Source organism: Microcaecilia unicolor, chromosome 5 (assembly GCF_901765095.1).
Source record: "Microcaecilia unicolor chromosome 5, aMicUni1.1, whole genome shotgun sequence".
Taxonomy (NCBI): domain Eukaryota; kingdom Metazoa; phylum Chordata; class Amphibia; order Gymnophiona; family Siphonopidae; genus Microcaecilia; species Microcaecilia unicolor.
The window spans coordinates 229,548,414-229,568,216 of NC_044035.1; the positions used below are offsets into that span (position 1 = coordinate 229,548,414).

The 19,803-nt window shown below is 41.0% G+C and overlaps 1 protein-coding gene across 1 annotated transcript in view; it reads right to left on the reverse strand.

Annotated features, from left to right (window-relative positions):
• Nucleotides 1-1,854: 1,854 nt before the first annotated feature.
• The window catches only part of ETS2 (ETS proto-oncogene 2, transcription factor), a 31,837-nt gene continuing 13,888 nt past the window's right edge, over nucleotides 1,855-19,803 (reverse strand). Inside the window, exons 3-10 of the mRNA XM_030203841.1 lie at nucleotides 14,356-14,467; nucleotides 13,216-13,335; nucleotides 11,784-11,984; nucleotides 9,333-9,416; nucleotides 7,558-7,779; nucleotides 6,829-7,092; nucleotides 4,750-4,868; nucleotides 1,855-3,480 (exon numbers count right to left, since the gene is read on the reverse strand). Coding sequence (XP_030059701.1) covers nucleotides 3,265-3,480; nucleotides 4,750-4,868; nucleotides 6,829-7,092; nucleotides 7,558-7,779; nucleotides 9,333-9,416; nucleotides 11,784-11,984; nucleotides 13,216-13,335; nucleotides 14,356-14,467 — 1,338 coding nt within the window. The 3' untranslated portion in view covers nucleotides 1,855-3,264. The remainder of the gene's footprint in view (nucleotides 3,481-4,749; nucleotides 4,869-6,828; nucleotides 7,093-7,557; nucleotides 7,780-9,332; nucleotides 9,417-11,783; nucleotides 11,985-13,215; nucleotides 13,336-14,355; nucleotides 14,468-19,803) is intronic.

Genomic DNA, 19,803 nt, shown 5'->3' on the forward strand with positions numbered 1-19,803 from the left:
AAAATGTGCCCAAATTGACAAGATGACTACTGGAGAGATAAAGGCATGACCATTCCTTTAATCCCCCAGTGATCACTGACTCCTTCCCACCCCCCCTAAGAGGTGAAAGTGACAGTACATACTAGGCTCTATGACAGTTGCAGATATAATGGCCATTCATCTTTGAGCAAGCAGGTCTGTGGAGTAGCCTAGTGGTTGATGTAGTGTAGAGAAGCGGACCCAGGCTCAGGGGCGTAGCTACGTGGGGCCACAGGGGCATGGGCCCCCCAGATTTGGCCCTGGCCTCCCCTGCCGCCGACCCTTTCGACCCCCCCCCCTTCCCACCACCGCCAACCCTCTCCCACCGCCGCCGTCAGGTACCTGTGTTGGCGGGGGTCCCCCAATCCCCGCCAGCCGAAGTCCTCTTGAACGCCAGTCTCCGGGCCGGCGCGTTGCTGCAGCTGATCTGGATGGAAGGATTCTGTTTCTGTGCGAGTCGTCCTGTCGTACCTGAAAAACAGTATGTGCCAAAAATACCTCCTGTAATGTATTGCTACCAAGGACCAAAATGAATTTGGATGGCTCTAGTTTCACTGAGAATCCACTGCAACAGCTAGTCTTGATTTCCCCAAAAAATTTATTAAAGATTTAAATTGATATATTTTTTTTTTTACTTCATGAACTGTACAGGTAATGTTTCAATTTACAAGAGGCACAAATAAAAAATAAAACTTTCCTGAAAAATCACAATTTCCAGTGAATACAATTGTTTGCAGTAAAAACAGCTGCTACATAAATCGCTCCTGATCTCTGAAAAGGAGTCAAATAATTATTTCCAAAATAGAATTCATACTTTCATCATATACATTAGGGGAAAAAGAATCCAACACAGATCAACTTACAAAAACAAAATAGTCTTATAAAACAGACAGATATTAAAAGAACACTTTGTACAGAAGTGAAAAAAATATACAATTTATCAAAAAAAAAAAAAAAAGTTATTTTCATACACCTCACTAAGCTGCTCTAAGGTGGTTTTGCGGGGGGAAGCTTTGGCTTTGTTTGGATTTAACTATGGAATTATATGTGTAATTCTTAAAAAGGAGATAAACTATTCAGTCTAAAGTGCACATTTTTCTCCATCAACTTTAACTACATTTGGTTTTTGTTTTGTTGTTTTTAACTGGTGTGTGGAAATTAAGCACATCACACACACACACAAATATAATATGTTGACAGCAAATTAAAATCGGGTGACAGTGCCCAAGACGCTCAGACTATCAGCTCATTCTTGGTTCTATTGCTCTCCTTTAGTTGACATATTTCCTATGCTTCTGCATACTTTTTTTTTTTTGGGGGGGGGGGGGGGGGGCATATCTTTTTTTTTTTTAAAAACCCTGCTTCCCTGATGTTCCTCTTCTGCAGTTTTCTATATAAGGTGTGGGTGAAAGTAATACCAGTGACCAAGCAAATGTTTGTTTACAAAATATTAAGGGCTAGATTCTATATATGGCGTCTGACAATTCCGTGCGGAAAAAAAAAATATGACCAGGTGTACTCTGTAAAGTACACCTAAATTTTATAGAATAGGCATAAATTTCCACATGGTATATAGAATAACGCCGAGTGCCACTCCAAGCGACCAAAATGTAGTCAGTCATTCCCGAAGCCTAAATTAGGCGCAGAGCGGGTATATTCTATACCACAAAGATTTTAGAAACCCCTATGTCTATGGCCATGCCCCTTTTCCAACTATGCAATTTAGAATTTAGGTGCAGCACGTTAAAGAATACGCTTAGTGAGTTGTGTGCATAAATCTTAATGCACATTAGTGCTGATAATTGCTTAACACCCAATTAACAAAACATATTAGCTAGTTAACCAAGTTATGCACAACTGCATAGAATATGCTTTGATTTCTGTGCAGCAATTAAGGCGCCATATATAGAAACCCAGGGTAAATGCTTTATCCTTGTTTTGTTTCTTCTGTGAGTTGCTACCAAAAATGGTCTGTCTTATTGTTACATTAAGGGGGATCATTTATTAACAGTTAGCATGTGCCAATGCTGTTAAATGCCCACTGAATAGCATGCACTGTCAGTAATGACTATGACATATACCTGCTTGCCTTCTGCCAGTAAGTTGACTAAATGTATCACTTTCACCATCCCTTATAGCCAAAAGGGCAAAGAGTTTCTACAGTACCTGGCCAAGTTCCTCACTGGTTTTAATGAACACATTCAGAGGTTGATGCTACGAAGCATATAAGCACAATGCTTTTGCTTCCATAGGTCCTTCTAAACATCTTTTCCAAAAATGTAAGATAGTATCAAATGTGATTTTATAAAGCACTCTATATTCTTCATGACCTCCTCACGTTCTCCTAGTTACAGCAATCACAGACTGGTTTTAATTCCCAGTCTGAACAAGTTGAAGTGTAGGTTTCATAAAGAAACTTTGTTCAGTTTTAGAGCTGTACTGAGTATTGGTAGGGATCGAAACCTAGAAGCTACTGACCTCTTCTCATATGCCAATTTTTTAAAATGATTAGCTTTCCTTTAAAACACAAGAAAAAAAAAACCCTATCATGGCCTATTAACTCATCCTCTACAACATTCACCTGGCCAAAGAGGCACATCTGCATACATCGTAAAGTGTACACACACATCCAAGCAGACCACTAATAAATCATCTTAACCAGAACATCCAATACTTCATAATCACAGGATTCTTACTGAAAATATGTACAGACCAGTTTTTGAAATGATGTGATTTGCGGGAAACATTTTACACCAAAAACAGAACGCAACACGCCGTGGCACATGCTTTTGCACAATAAGAAGGAACCATCTGAGTAATCCATGGAGACTGGTTGTGGAGGGCGAGGGACAGGAGAGTGTGGGAGGGGGAGGCTTTATTGTCCTATTTTAAAATTGCTGCAGTCTTTGGTCTTCAAAAAGCAATTCTGTGCCAGAATCTCAGGCTAGCAACATCTACCACATGCAGCACAATCCATGATTTGTGCTACCTGGTGAAAGATATGGACTGCATTGTCCATTCCAAGGTGCTCCAAGGACTAGCACAGCACTAGTTGAGGTAAAAGCTTCACATGGGCTTGGAAATTAGGCTGTCTTTTCCTCCTGCTTCTCTCCAATACAAATTCCTCTGTATACAGGCCCGTCTCCAGAGTTCCATTCTCCTTTACAGGCCAACAGTTTGGTCTCTCTGGGTCCATATTCACAGTGCAGTGGGTGAATGCCTATTCCTCAGTGCGATTATCAGGGCTCAGTCCTCTGTGTCCGGCTGCACCCCCAGCATAGTGTGCAGTTCCTCCGCTGTATACCCCAGCAGGTTGTGGAGGTCACACACAAAGCGGTACACGTAACGCTTGCCAGCTGTCTTGTGGATGATATTTTTGTCGTAATAATAGCGCAGGCCTCTGCTCAGCTTCTCATAATTCATCTTAGGCTTGTTTTTCCTTCTCCCCCACCTTCTTGCAACCTGTAACCACACAGAAGGAAAATGGCAAATAAATAGAGGAAATCTGGAAACTCAAACCACAACCAGGAGAGCCATTAACACGTTCTAGAAAAATGTTAAATATGCTTTGTTCTCTTGCTCTATTTCTCCCCAGTTATAAAACAAAGAATAAGTTACTACATCAAAATAGTGAAACTACCTAGACTACCATTCTATAATGGTTTACATCCAAGTTTGATACTAATGTAAAAAACCAAATTCTGATGTCATCAGCTATAGGGTAGTGCAGTAGTTTCTGAGTGTGTGTGTTAAAGAAAAAAAAACATTTTGAAAAATTGGCACACACAAAAAAATTGTCAAGTACACACTAAATGTGCCCTGCTCTGACCGCCCCCCCCACCACACCAGTATTACCATGTCATAAGCCTGCATTTCAGTGCCTTGAAAATGTTTTCCAGGGCTCCTAATTAGTATAGAGAACTGCACAATAACCTCAAAACTCACAGTGGAAGATGGACAGTGCCTTGGGTTAACTGTATTTCAACTGCATGATCTGGGTGATCTAATGAAGGGACCTTTTCATAATCCTGAAAACTTCCATCTTCCAATGATCCATTAATTCCACAAAATTAACATTCCTATTCGACACTTCCTGGGTTCTCATTTAACAAATGTTTTTTTTGGTGGCCTATAAGGATATTCCTTCTGATATTCGAGGGTTAGGTGACCCTGCGAGCTATTTCATGCAGCCTAATGCTTAGTGCAGTGGGTTGAGGAACCAGGATTGAGTCTCAATGCAACACCTTGTGACCCTGGGAAAGTCACAATCTTCCATCGCTCCAGGTACAAACAAACAAATAAAAAACCCCAAAATGTAGATTGTGAGCCCAATAAGGACAGGAAAAGGTATCTGTAGACAATATGTAAACTGCTTTGGTTGTGCCACAGAAAGGTGGCATATCAAATGCATTACCCTCTACCCTCTTTACCCTATGATGTAGTTAGCAAGTTTAAAGTAGTTTTTGAGGGGGGAGGGGGGGGTTGTGTGTTTTTTTTTTTTTTTAATCTCAGACCAAACACACTGTATATTGCTTGAAAGGTAAGAACCCACAAGTTGGGTCTTACTAATATGTTACTAACATTCTTCCTCCTTAACTAAGAACTCTGTTCCCTAGGAGTATCCAAGATGAATACAACGTAGTTGAAAGCCATCAGTAAAACAAGCGATTTAACTCTTTCAGAAGTGTCATGCCTAGATTCTATGGAAGTGTGTGCATCTTTGCCACGAACCTCATCTGGGTCAGCGAGCTTAAACTCCCAGCCATCACCAGTCCAGCTGATAAAAGACTGACAGGATTTGTCAGTTAACAACTCCAACAAGAACTGCCACAATTGGATTGGTCCACTTCCTGTCAAGAGATAAGGATAATTGTTAAATATCATCCTAACTAGTGTAGTGTGTACAGATAAGGACTAGAAGCAATCATATTTCTCAAAAGTGACTGTGTAGGTGGGAAAAGTTAAAACACAGTGTAATAAAGTTAAACACAGACATGTTTATAAACTATGATGCACTTGGAGAGAAATTTGCTTTAATTCCAGGGCAGGCTTTCATTTCTACTTAATCAAATTAAGTCCTGGGCTGGTTTACTCATTAGACAAATTAAATTAGCAGCATTTAAGCTGGTCCTGGAATACCCCATAATCAGTCTGGTTTTCAGGATATCCACAATGAATACACATGAAACAGACTGACATTTGCCATCTTCATTGTATGCAGATGATTCAGCCATATTCAATTATAGATATCTTGAACACCAGACTGACAAGGGAGAACTGCAAAACTGGTTTGAGAAAACACTGGTCTAAAGCACCAGTCTGAAGGGTGGACTGGCATCCATGCTTCAATCCCCACTTTTAATGGGGCAGAAGAAAGAAAAGTCAGCATCCTCCCAAGTTTCCATCCTCAATGGACTGAGTGACCTAATGGTTAGAGCAGGTAGTCCGAGAACCAGGGAAGGTAGGGTTCAAATCCTACCTTGTGGATCTTGTGGCAAGAAACTTAACCTTCCATTGCCTCAGGTGCAAACATTGTGCCCTGTTTACTAAGGCGCGTTAGGGTTTTAATGCACGTTAACCATGTACGCGCCTACAATATCCCTATAGGTGTCTATACAGTTAGCACACATGCTAATTGTAGGCACGTTAAAAATGCTAACGCGCCTTCGTAAACAGGGCCCTTAAGATTGTAAACCCTCCAATACCTACTGTACACCTGAATGTATCATCTTGAGCTACTATTCAAAAAGGCATGAGCTAAATCCAAATCCCTCCTATCCACAGAAAAGGGCTTGGCTAGGGAAACGAGAAAAATATCTGCCTCCAGATTCAGCTCTTTAACATCGATGGTTAAGATGATATTTTGTAAGCTTAGGTTAAGGCAGTCATTCAGGGTGTGGGAATGTATAATATTGTTTTGCAGGATTTGCTTGGCCAATAAATAAAAAGATAACAGTTAAAAAAAAAAAAAAAAAAAAAAAAAAAAAAGATAGGTAAACTGGTAGCAGGAAGTTCTAGGTGAGAAAGTAGAACTCTATTCTTGATTATATAGTATACTGGTTGCTTGTAATATAAACTGAATATAAGCCTGCACACTTACAATTTTGAGTCTACAATTATTGCCTGTACTTGCCTTTGTCCAAGCAGAATTCTGCTGGCACTGACCATCTCCTTCATTTTTGGAGTGTAAGATGCCTAAAGTGTAGCAAGAATTATGAGCTATATATAGTAACTGATTCAGCCACCAGAGGCTCAGTGCAGGTGACAGGTCACCACCAAATAGGCAGAATTCTTAAGTGAAAAGGAGAGATTCTCTCTTCTTTGGGTTTTCTTTCTGTGTATTATATGGGTTTGTTGGTATTGGGCTTAGCTCTCCATCCAATCCCTTTGTGAGGCAGGCAAACTGGCAGTGAAGGAGAAGGGATGGAGGGGCACGTGGAGTTTCTTCAGAAGAGGATGGATTTTTGTTTATGTGGTTTTATAACAGTGGATTTATTGTATTTTTGTACCTGAAGTGTGATTTTTTTAAATTACATTTTATGTAAGTTGCTCCAAGTCCTAGGAGAAGGAGGTGGTTATATATTTAAAGAAAGCAAAACATTGTTGGAGAGAAGATGGACTTCACTCAACTAGTTCATTTGCACTGGACTAGGTGAAGTCTGTCAAATTCAACAAGTGACTGCTCATATGAATCATTAATGATAGAAGGAGCAGCATATAAATACAAATACTAATTTATTCTAGATGAGCAAGCGCCTTTAAGTATATGGAAAAGGTACTCATATATCAACACACTCACAAAGAGTTTACCTGTAAATCCTGCCAGGATTGCTGCTGGTATGACAGGTTTGTCTTGCTCCACAGGGTCATTTCTGTCCTGAATGTAGTCCTTAAAAGACATGGTTGGTTTGTTTACACACAGGGACTGGCTGCAGTCCTCTTCAAAGCTCTCATAGGAAGGCACACACTGCATGTCCACTAATGACGACTGGCTAGTCCAAGAATGAAGCAGTGAATCTGTACCCTCATAACTCTCCGTTCCACTGTCACCAGAATCGTGATCTCTGGATACCCCTAAAAAGGGAAGTACATGGTATAAAGATGTATAAGAATTAATGTTTGTCCACCTTCTATGCTTTCATTGACGTGAAAAGGCAAAAAAGACGTTTTAAATTTTGCCAATCAGCAAATTTGCTGACCACTGCCAGATTTATGGGTTTTAAGTTTACAACGAAAGATAAATATTAAGTTAAATGGGTTGTAGATTTGTCTCATACACAATGTAGACCCATGGTTACACAAGGTCTGTAAAAAATTCTAGTTACGAAAACAAGTGAAGCTCGTGCCACCAGAACAGGTCTTCTGAAGCCATGCTCATATAACACTGTCCAAGGTGCATTTGAAAGAGTAAATTCACTTGAATTTAAGAAAAAGAGTCAAAAGGCACTGGATAGGTTTGGCCCTTAATCACAAACTAAAATGAAAAAAAGATTAAACTGAATAAGCGATATTTGAAAACAGAATTTTCTTGACTCTCACCTGAGCTACTGAGGAGTAAGTTCACATTGCTTCTTGTGAAGTCTTGATTCATGTTGCAGTAACTGTTGACTGTCTCCAAGTGAGATTTGGGGTACCCTTGAAATTCCTGGTCTGGTGTGCATATTTCAGATACTGCTGGTGCCTGGCACAGTTCATTCAGGAGACTGCCTTTAGGGTAGCTAGGCACTTGTGCAGCACACTGTAAATGATCCAAACTGAAACCTAGAAAGAAATGAAAGAGCCATTATTCTCATCTCCACTTATTGCTAAATTCAGAATTAAAACGTATTTTCTTATATCTCAGTTTTGTTTTGTTTTTTAAAGCCCATACTAGAATATTGTACAGGTAGAATCCTAGAATAAAACACCCTACTGCTGTCTGGAATAGCACTCCTGGACCTGTGTCATAGTTTGTTAGTGTTCGATCATACCCAACGGGCTTAGAGGCTACAGCATCTGGTCAATGTTGAAAAACAGCTTCCAAGACGGGCTTAAGCATATCAAACGTGCTGGCATCAACCCAGTGATTCATGTATCAATGCCATAGTTCCTCATTACATTCCACTAAAGATAGTTGTTTCATGAGCATGTAAGCCTATTTGCATCACTTAAACAATTACACAGCAACTGAACATATCAATGGATTTCTCATTTAAGGAAGAGATGCACCATGGTATAATAAAGTCACAGACTAGTTATTAATTGAGGTATCAATCAACTCATTATGCATTTTAGCTACATTTAAAAATGGGTTTTGTGCAGACTTCAAGCTAGTAGAAAACAATTCTACATACGGTTCAAATAGCAAAAGGAAATTTTTTTTAATTTCAATTGCCACTATCATAGGGTAAAGATGAGGCTGGAAAATACTTTTGCTCACAGCAAATTTTAAAAAGACTGCAAAGCATCTCTGAATATGAAATTTATAGATGGCAATTTTTTGTGTGTATAGGAAGGCAAATTGCATTATTTATCATATAGATATAACTTGAAAGACAGAACCTTTCAAGATGACATCTCATTCCATGACAGATATTACTGGCTGAATCTATTAACTTTTCTTTTTTTTTGCTTCAATCACATCTTCCTCTCTTTCTATCCAGCATCACTAGTTGCATGCCAAGGCATCACTATAACCCTTGCAAGCAGTGAAGGTGGAAGAGAAAATTTCTAGCTACTGGTCAGTCTGATAGGGGTTGCTACCTTCCCTCCCTTCCTCCCTCCAAGCTTAAGTGCACTCTCTCTGTATCATGCCCAATCACCACAAGTTTAGTAAGGCAGAAAAACAACCTCTGGTCTTCTATACCAGTAGTTTTCAAACCAGTTTTTAGGATATCCCTAATGAATATGGATTGGTACGCCCATCACCTCCATCATATGCAAACCTCTTCATATTCTTTAGGGAAATCCTGAAAACCCAGCTGACTGGTGGTTCCCAGGACTGCTTTGAGAACCACTGTTCTATACCACACTGTACGGAATGGAAGAAGTGCATGCAAAATTTGTTTCATGCATATTCACTGTGCACATCCTCAAAACCTGACTGCCTAAGTAAGTCCCAAAGACTGGGTTGAGAACCACCGCTGTGGACTATTGTGGCAAGAGTCGTAAGACTGGCCCGTCTATTAAGCTCAGCTTATTCAATACAAACAGCATAACAAAAAAAATAAAATCCAGCACATCCTGTTCAAACTTTATTCATCATTAAACATAGTTTGAATAGACTGGCTTAGCTGGAACAACTTACTCAATGAATTTGTATTGACACGACTTACCCAGTGAATTTGTATTGATCCAGTGAGAGCCTGAAGCAAGATGTGAATTACAGAGATACTGATCCTGGGCTCTGTCTTGATAATCTGAAACAGAATCAACATTTTGGTCATTACATGTAGAGGGGACCTTTTCAAATCGCTGTCCTTGAAACATCAAACAGAATCAACATTTTGGTTATTACATGTAGAGGGGACCTTTTCAAATCACTGTCCTTGAAACACCATCTTTGAGGTTCCAGTTGCCTTTGACTACTGCACTACTCTTACAGTCAACAGAATCAAGCCTAGCATATTAGATTTAAGGATCCATCACAAAATCTACAAAGAACCTAGAAGAGTTTACTTTTTAATTGAAAATATATGTAAAAAAGAAAGCTCATTTTAGAGAACAGATTGCAAAAAGACTGACTTGCAGGGTTTATATTCATTAAATGATCCCACAAACTCTAGGAGGACAATCATGAGTATATTCTCTGTTTCTTTCGGCTATATCGTCCCCTACAAAGCCTCTTTTTAGTTCTTCCCATGTGATTCTCACTGTACGCACACAATAAATTTGTTCCTAAAAAACGTTCATTTTCTTTCATGCTTTTCATGCCATAGCTTCATGTGGTATAAGACTGCAAAGATAGCAGTCACTAAAGTGTTTTGGTAATTGTACCCACAACTGAGCACAATTTGGGCAACTCCTCCTGCCCTAGCTAGACTGAAATGCAAAGGCTGATCTGGTTATTCAACCCCAGCTCTCCTGCTTAACAATGCAAAGCACTAACAGTGATGTCATGGGGCATCTCAGCGTGCTGTCTTTAAAAGTAGACAGTCCTATCCTGCCAGAGATTTGAATCCAATTGAACTGTGCAACAAAATCTGTTGTGTGCAGGTAAAGAGGTCACACTACCAGGAAGCATACGAATTTTTCTCAGAAACAGAGGATTAACCCTGTCTCTACGACTTTGTTAAGATAAATGAATTATTGGGGGGGGGGGGGGGGGGGGGGGGAGAATGTACAGATGGTATACTGCTCTTTAAAAATAGCATATTTGACAAAAAGTGTTTTTAGATAATTTACTCATCAATTACAGTAAACAGAACTATTAAGAGCCCACATTTCACTACAAAGTAAGAACTGGATTTAAAAAAAAAAAAAAAAAAAGGAGGAACTTTGGACACTAAGGGGCACTTTTACTAAGGCTCGCCTAAAAGTGGCCTGAGCTGGTGTAGGCAAGTGTTTTGGACGTGCGCAGGTCAATTTTTCAGCATGCCTGGAAAAAATGCATTTTTTTTTGTGGCAGAAAACGGATGTGAGGCAAAATTAAAACCAGCGCTCGTCCATTTTCGGCCTGAGACCTTACCATCACCCACCGATCTCATGCACTAACCGGGTGGTAAGCATCCAGCGCGCACATAAAATGCTGATTACCGCCGGGTAAGCGCCACGCAATAGAAAATATTTTCTACCGCGCATTTTGGGTGCGCGTCAAAAATGGAATTACCACCAAGGGCACGTGGTAGCCAGGCAGTAGTTCCAATTTGGCACTCAGACGCCCATAGGCACCTATGAGCCTTAGTAAAAGGGCCGCTAAGGAGGTAATTCTATAAGGATCTGCTTAAGTTAGACAGCATGTATATTTGTGAATGCCGACATTCATCCATATGTGAACATAGATGTGTGTAAGTAACAATAAGCTGGGTTACATAGTACAGTGATACCTCAGTTTTTGTCGATAATCCGTCCGAAAACAATCGGCGAAATCCGAAACCGACGAAAACCAAGGCAATTACTTCCATATGAATAAAAAAAGCACAAAAACACTGGAAAGCAATGGAATTGTTTGGCTAGACACGTGGGGTGATGCTCACACAACGAGAAACAACGCCACACTGAGCAAGAAAATGCGTTTTTGCAAAATTAGCAGCGAGATCACGTAGGCACACCGACGAAATCCGAGGCAACCAACGAAATCCGAGACAAATTTTTCGCGGGGAAAAAAAATCAACGAAAACCGAAACCGATGATAACCGAAGTCAACAAAAACTGAGGTATTACTGTATTCTGTACGCACAAGCATCTTGGATAGCATGCATTCTGCAGGTGGGCTGGGCAGAGCATACACTTCTTACACACGTAACTTATAGAGCACTACACATTATGCATGTATCTCTTCAATCTAGGCATGTGCATCAGCTCGGGGACAAGGGACAGATAAGAACATTTTTAAAATAAGGTGCAAATTGCACTTTTTTTTTCTACAGTGTCAAACAATTAGAATGTATTACAAGGGTGGGAGGAAACCAAGAGTTAAGACCCTACAGGCATCAATGAAACAAGAACAGCCAATTTGTTAGTTGGAGAAATTTCAGTATAGTAAGTGTGCTGAACTTCTTGGAATGAAAATATTTAATATTCTCTTCAACAGAGCCATTGTACGTAACGTAAAACTCCTCCATTACCTTTCATCATCTGCTCCAGATGCTCCCAGAGAATGTCACCTACAAAGTCAGGAGCCAAATCCAGGAAGCGCTCCTTGCCAAGATTACAGAGGGTTTGACCATTCATGATAAATCTCTGAAAATTCACATTCTCCAGGCTAAATTCATTCACTGCCCACAGAAGCCACTGGCACACCTGATTCTCAGTCCATGACCACGGATCTGTAAATACAACAAAGGAAACAACCCTTGGAGGCATGCACAAAAAAAAAAAAGAAGTCTAGTATTTGAAGGAACTTGTAACTTTGCACAAAACAGAAGCAGTGAACCTGTACACGTTTAAGCTGCGGGGCTTTTCACCCTTTACTCATAGTTTTATGATGCATATATTACAGGAACCATTGGAGCCGACTCTGTGGGTGCTTGAGCACCCCCAATATTGAGAAAATTCCTTGTATGTGTCCAGGGAGGGGTCATTTCCATTGGGCTTAGCACCCCCAATAATTTTGAAATGTTGGCTCCTATGACAGGAACCCTAATCCCCTCTATAAAATCACTGTCATGTTATGGCAGGTGTGGTAACTGATAGTGGCACATAAACTGCTTTGATCTGGAAACCAAACAAAAGTTGGGAGGTCTCGTGTAGCAAGGTATTACGTTTTTAAAACATTCCATGCAGATGCATAATATAGATCAAACAGTTCTTTAAATGTAAACAAAAATCAGATTTAAGAGTCTTTTTAAAGTACTCTCCTCTGCTAACACCCTTCCTTGTGTGTCTCAGTTCTCTCTGGACTGGGGTGTATAGACTCATCCTTCACTTGCACAAAATTAAAGTGCAACGAAAAACACTGCTGACAGTGCAACTACTGTAATTAAAATAATCAAAGACCACCTGAGACACTGGAGGATGATATAAGAATATAACAGGAATACTGGGTCAGACCGATGGTCCATCTAGCCCAGTCTCCCGCTTCCAACAGTGACCAATACAGGTCACAAGTCAGAAGCCCAAATAGTAGTAACATTCCATGTTACTGATCTCAGGGCAAGCAGTGGCTTCCCTTTGTCTATCTCAATAGCAGACTATGGACTTTTCCTCCAGGAACTTTGTCCAAACCTTTTTTAAACCCAGATATGCTAAACACTGTTACCATATCCTCCAGCAACGAGTTCCAGAGCTTAACCTTTTGCCAAGTGAAAAAATATTTTCTCCTATTTGTTATTACCATATAACTTCGAGTGTCCCCACTTCAAAAAAAAAAAAAAAAAAAAAAAGAAGAAGAGAGAATATTCACTTTTATTTGTTCTACACCCCCTCGTCTAAACCTTAACTACTCCCACCGATATGAGTACCCCCATAAGCTCTTACAGTAATAGCTAAAGATTGGAAATGAATGCCAATATACTGCACTCTGTTGAAGAGCAGAGTGTTACTAATGCTGTTACTTACTATTCGGAATGCCCAGCCGATGCTGCTCCTTGGCGAAGCCATTAAAAGTGGCTTTTAGGGCCTGGCTCATCACTGCCTTACTGCATGGTGTCAAGAGAGGCAATTCACAGTTGTTCAAGTCTGAGGAGAAGGTAACAAGCTATTACTATCTAGGATCATGACTGCGGAAGAGTGAAAGAGTTTTGGTTGCATTCACTTAATGAAAAATGTTTAACACAGGTTGTAATAAGAATCCTTAAACATATACAATTTGAGGGTGGAAGGGAGCACATTTTGAGTAGCCTGCATAAGTGCAAGTATGAAAGTACTTCTACACCGGAGAGAAGAACTGAAAATTAGGTAGTGTAAAAAGTACATGCTAAAAGGTTCTCCTATGCATTGTGCCTAGTTTCTGTGTGGAGTGACCAAGAGTGAATAACCATTTCAATACCCCCCACACAAAACTGTCTTCCTCCCTCAATTTACACATGAATGTCTCTTTTTAACCTGGCTAAAAAGTACACCTGTGATGGAAACCCCACCCCTTTAGCTGGGCACTGTGTAAGCCCTGTAGCACTTTAGAAGTGATTATTGGAGATACTGGGGAGGCCAACTTTCCTGGGTGAATCACTGTTTACTCAGGTAAAAGGCTTTCAGAATTGTTCTTTGTTTTTGAAAGCTCCTCCTAGTGTAAGTCCCATAATTATGGATCTAATCTGAGGTGCTGCTATGCAGTCCAGCATCAGAAACCACCCTGATACTTCCAAAACGTGAACACAGCAAAACATTGCTGATCCCACAGGAGGAGATTTGGAAATAATCTGAGAGCATGGCTGATCAAAAGGTAAATGTATTATTAAAAAACATAAGGATGAAAAATGTTTTTGACCCAGTTTCTTCCTACCTTTGTACTACCGTGGAATTTTTTTCTCTATTATACAGCTGCCCCTCCCCCAACTCAAGAAATATAACCGACTACTTTCTAATTGGCAGTGTCAAAAAAACCAATAGGTCATGCATGAAAGAACAGAATCCTATTAAAAAACCCCATACACAAAAACCACACATTGGACACTAGAGCAGAACATGCGAGGATCAGTTACATCACTGCTTTTTAATATGAAGGTCCATATATACAATAAATTTAACAAAATAATTTACCATGGGAAATGGAGTCCAGACCTGTTGGCACCTCTTGTTCTTCATCGAATGAGGAAAATAAGCCTGGCAGCAAGCAAGTGGAAGCAGCAAAGGCATCAAACGCAGCCTGGCGCTAAATAAATTAAAGAGATTAAGAAAATGTAAGAAGAAAAATATATCTAAATAAACAAACAGAATATCTAGGAGAGAAACTGATCCCTAATACTCTTATGATTGAGTTTCTGTAAAATTGTTAATTGCTTAAAATTAAACAGAAGTTAGAAATAGAAGATCCATCATTCTAAAATAACCCCATTAGCAGTCATAACCGATTCATATTTACCAGGTTCACTAACCCCCATTCACTTTGAATGGGCTGTGTTGGCACTTCTGTTTGGGTGTTACTCTCTGTCAAATTTCTTAACACTTTATTTTTATTATTATTTTTCATATACGGTGTACCACTGAGCTGGCCTCATGGTTTAGGTTGCAGCATGCAGCACCGAGGATACAAGTTTGGTTCTCCCTCCCATCCCAAGACTCACGGGACCAGGGTGCACCATGAAGAGGGGTGAGAAGAAGGGAATATAGCTTTTGTGCAACCCCTGCTTCTCAATGAGGCGGGGCATCAATCCAGCCCTTTAGTCAGTAAGAGCTCAGATTTGCCATCTTGGAAACAAGAATATGGAGATGGAGATTACATTTGTAGAAGCTTTTTTCCCCTAGAGCGTGGGACTCCTTTTTATTCTGGTCACCACTCCATATGTAAAATATCTGCTTCAGTCCATTCATATACTGTATATTCGGCATTGCCATGTACCCATGTAGGGTCCTGATAAAATACTAGTGAGGTGTGGCTACACCCTTAAATTCTTAAATAATGGGAGTGACAAAAACAAAAAGGATCTTTCAAAATTCATCAAGACTAATCACTACTCAGAATCTAAAATATAAAAATCAGAAAACGGTGCAATTTTGCTCTGTATAAGAGGCAATGCCGTTTTTAGGACACCTTCACAATATGTGTGAAGGCCACAGAACAACCAATTTCTGAGACTGAATAAAATCCCCCAAGGAAAACAAAATGTATGAAACACACAGTTGATGTGACAATGGACATTAAAAACAAAAGAAAAAAAAAAACATGACTGGAATCAGTTTTGCTCAAATACAAATCATGGTGTTTAAATCCCAATTTCTTTCCTGCTTCTGATTTGTTACTGCATTGGCTGCGGACTGGAAGGGAACGTCTCCTTCCAGACAGGTATCCTTTTTGCACTAGTATGGGGAAAGATCCATTGCAGTGGTGGCTGGCACTTCCCATACTATAAGTAAATAATCTCCTCTAAGATATACCAAAGCCCGAAGCCCTGCAGCTCACACCCGAGTCCCCTGAGCAATGGTGTTTGTTCACTAAGGGGGTCGTTTACTTAGGCGTGCAGACGTTTTTAGCACATGTTAGTACATAAGTACCGCCATACTGGGAAAAGACCAAGGGTCCATCAAGCCCAGCATCCTGTCTCCGACAGCGGCCAATCTAGGCTTCATGAACCCGGCAACCCCCCCCCCCCCCCTCCACACACACAATTTTTTTTTTTTTTTTGGGGGGGGGGGGGGGGTTGCCGGGTTCTTGAAGCCTGGATTGGCTGCTGTCGAGACAGGATGCTGGGCTTTTTAAAAATAGGCGTGCGCTAAACGCTAAATACACCCATAGGAATACATTGGCGTCTTTAGCGTTTAGTACACATTTATTTTTAACGTGTGCTAAAAATGCCAGCGTGCCTTAGTAAAAGAACCCCTAAAAAAGAAAGACCATTAATGGTGACTACTTATTAAGATGTTATTTTTTAAAATAATAATAGTGTACTGCTCAGAATAATAAAGTAGGGATGACTAAAATTGGTTGGCTTCAGTTCTGGACATAAATTATGCTCCATCCTATTTACAGTTTGTGAAAAGGACTTTACATCAGCCCAGGGCACATTCTTTCCTTGTGCCTCATATTTACGGAGGAGCGGCAATTCCCCAATTACAAAACCTATTCATTGCAAGCGTTAGCAGTAGTAACACAAAGCTAAAGCCAAACAAGATCAAATCGCTTCAGTAAACACAAAAGGAAGCTGTCTTTGGCAGGCTGGAAGTATTACGACAAGTGTTAACAGTAAATTTGAGAGACTCGGAGCATACTCCACATACCCTGGCTTAGGAGGGAGGTTCATTACTGCCATGGTATGCGCAAAACTAACCCATTTGGAAATGCCCCCCACAAAAAGGGGAGGGGGACTTTGCATTCACATAAAAACCGGGAACGCTTGACAGACAAAAGAGAACATGGCTACCTGGCTACCTCCACAGGGATATAGAGCATTTTACACAGCTACCTAGCAAGCCCTCTTTTTCAGAAAATGTGTTAATGAAGTTAGTAATTGAGGCATTTAATGACTCTTGGACTAGCATCTGTTCTTTGTTAGAACTGTTAGTTTTTGGAAAAAATGGGACATAAATGCTCAAAATAAATAAAACAAACCAGGGGCATAGCCAGACTTCGGCGGGAGGGGGATCCAGAGCCCGAGGTGAGGCGACACATTTTAGCCTCCCGCCTCCCTTTTTTACCCCCCCCCCCACCACCTTTGACCCCCCCCCCCCAGCGCTAACCCTTCTGACCCCCCCTTCCCGCCGCTGTTGGGTACCTTTGCTGGCGGGGAACCCCAACCCCCACCAGCCGAAGTCCTCTTCTCCGGTGCGCCCGTGTTGCTGATCTGCAAGGCTTCTGTTTCATGCAGGATGTCAGACTCACAGAAACAGAAGCCTTGCAGATCAGCAATGCGGCCGAAGAGGACTTCGGCTGGCGGGGGTTGGGGACCAATGCCCCCGTGGCACCACGTAGCTACGCCCCTGAAACTAACAAGTTCCCAAAATGATTGAAAAACAAGCACTGACACGCCTTCAGAGGAATACTGAAGCATCCAATTCTCTTCCCCTGGACATCAGCTCAGTGTTCATTTGTTTGGTTTAAGTCCTGTTTAAAGACGCAGCTTTTCAATTTAGCTTTTAATTTATGTTTGGTAGGGCCTGGCAGTTTGGACGGTCCAGCTCAACCCCCCCACCCCTCCCCCTCTTTACTGAATGTTTGCTTTTGCGACCTTTTGCTCTTTCGTCACATGATTTTATTGATTGTAAACAGCTTTGATTCAAACCCTGAAAGGCAGTATATCATGTTTTTAACAAGCATAAATGTAAACACAAGATCCTAAAGCACCTTGCAAACATACCGACTTATTCAGCCACCACCATAGGGGTACAGGATGATTTCAAATCACATTAAGTGAAAAGGTGGCCACCCTCAGGCATTTCATGTAATCTTTATGGGTTCAGTATTTCACAAACACAAGAAGAGGGCAGTGACTAGAGAGAAAGGTGATCTATATGCTGGCAGCAACGCAGCCCTCTCCTTGAGCATTGGGATGTGGGTTTTACAGAGAGGATGTCCTATGAAAGGCATACAAGGAACCTATGAGAGTTCCTCTGATATATCTGAGCTTACTCATATTTTAAGAAAACATTCCTCACAAAGAGTATCTCCAAAGAGGAAAGGTACAGATATATAAGCCTGGTAGGTACAAGGACAAATATCCTCATCTAAGGAACAAATTCAGCTTTGCCACAGGAGGCCTAGTGTACAGCCTGGAACTATAGCCACTTTTAAAGTAATTTATTCTAAATGATTAGCATTTTGAACATGTCTGTTATTAAAAACAAGTTATGAAAATGCTGGTGATTTAACATCATCTTTCTATCATATAGTCTGAAAATGTGACAGGAATACATGAAAAAAAATACAATGGGATTAACTTTATTTGAGCACAAAATAAATTGCTATGGTTCTCACTTGTCACTAGGCTGCTACATTTGCTCATGAGCTCTGCATACTGGGGGTGGGGCTGTGTAGGACCAAGACCACCCCTGTCTGTACTCGCTGGCATCTGCTACTGGTATTTAAAAGGGACAGCAGAAATCTGGCAAGGTAACACACACAAAGAATAGTGTGTTCCTTCAGGTGAGATTGACTTTCCCTGGTGACCGAAAAATTGAAACTTCCCTCAATATACTTTCTAGGTTTTCACTCAGGTACCGGATTAAACAGTTATGGTTAAAAACAGAGTGCTCCGATCATCCCAACAGTTACTAGTGGATCCTATGTACAGGCAGATCAGATATAATAACCACATTCAAAGTATAATATTTAGTGTGGAACACTCTTCCAGCTCATTAATGGTTGGAGAATTCTCTTCCAAAGTTCCAAGACTGGTCTAAAAACTTCTCTTTCCCTCCTGAACAACAACTCATTTCTACCTTATTCTTTGGCACACAGGTACAGCCAGCAGCTGAGAGTCTAAAACACACAGCGAATCTATCCTTCCTACCTTTTCTAATACTATCCTATCACAAAACAGAGTTCCTTTTCCCCTCTATCAATAGCAATTGTACACTGCTCAGAAGGTCCCCGATGGGCGGTATAACAGAATACCAATTAAATTTGAAACGCGAGTACTTTGATGACTTCTGGCATGCTTTGCATTTATATAGCACCACTAGGAAGTGAATTTCTGCATTTGTCAGAATCGTATCAGGAATGCTAGCTCAGGCATGGGTGGTATAAGGACACACAGTTTGTGAGGATGTTACTAACCCCATCTACTGCACAGAGACCATTAACCTTTCACATATGGAAATACCCCATGTGCAGCTGTCTGGACTACCCACAGTTCCTCTGCATCTATCACAAGACTTCCCAATTTGACCTGGAGGTCCCAGAGGTCATCAAGTTTTCAGGATATCCCCAAATGTGAATGAGGTTAATGTATGCACATTAATCTCTCTGATTTATAGTAAAGTAGAGCTATCAGTGTTTCTAGTTTTGCAAAAGACAGGGAGCAGCCAGGAGCTGGAGAGGGCTTCCAGAAACACCTTTCTTAAATTATGTTTTATGAAAACAAAAGTGTCTCCCACCTAGTGGAGAAAAGATGGTGTTAGGTTCCATTGATAAGAAACTGGCAGCACACTGCTAAAGAAGAGAGACACAGGACCAACAGGGGGATGATCAGAAGCAAACGCCGGCACTAGAGGAAGAGAGACACAAGACCAACAGGGGGATGATCAGAAGCAAACGCCGGCACTAGAGGAAGAGAGACACAGGACTAACAGGGGGATGATCAGAAGCAAACGCCGGCACTAGAGGAAGAGAGACACAGGACTAACAGGGGGATGATCAGAAGCAAACGCCGGCACTAGAGGAAGAGAGACACAGGACCAACAGGGGGATGATCAGAAGCAAACGCCGGCACTAGAGGAAGAGAGACACAGGACCAACAGGGGGATGATCAGAAGCAAACGCCGGCACTAGAGGAAGAGAGACACAGGACTAACAGGGGGATGATCAGAAGCAAACGCCGGCACTAGAGGAAGAGA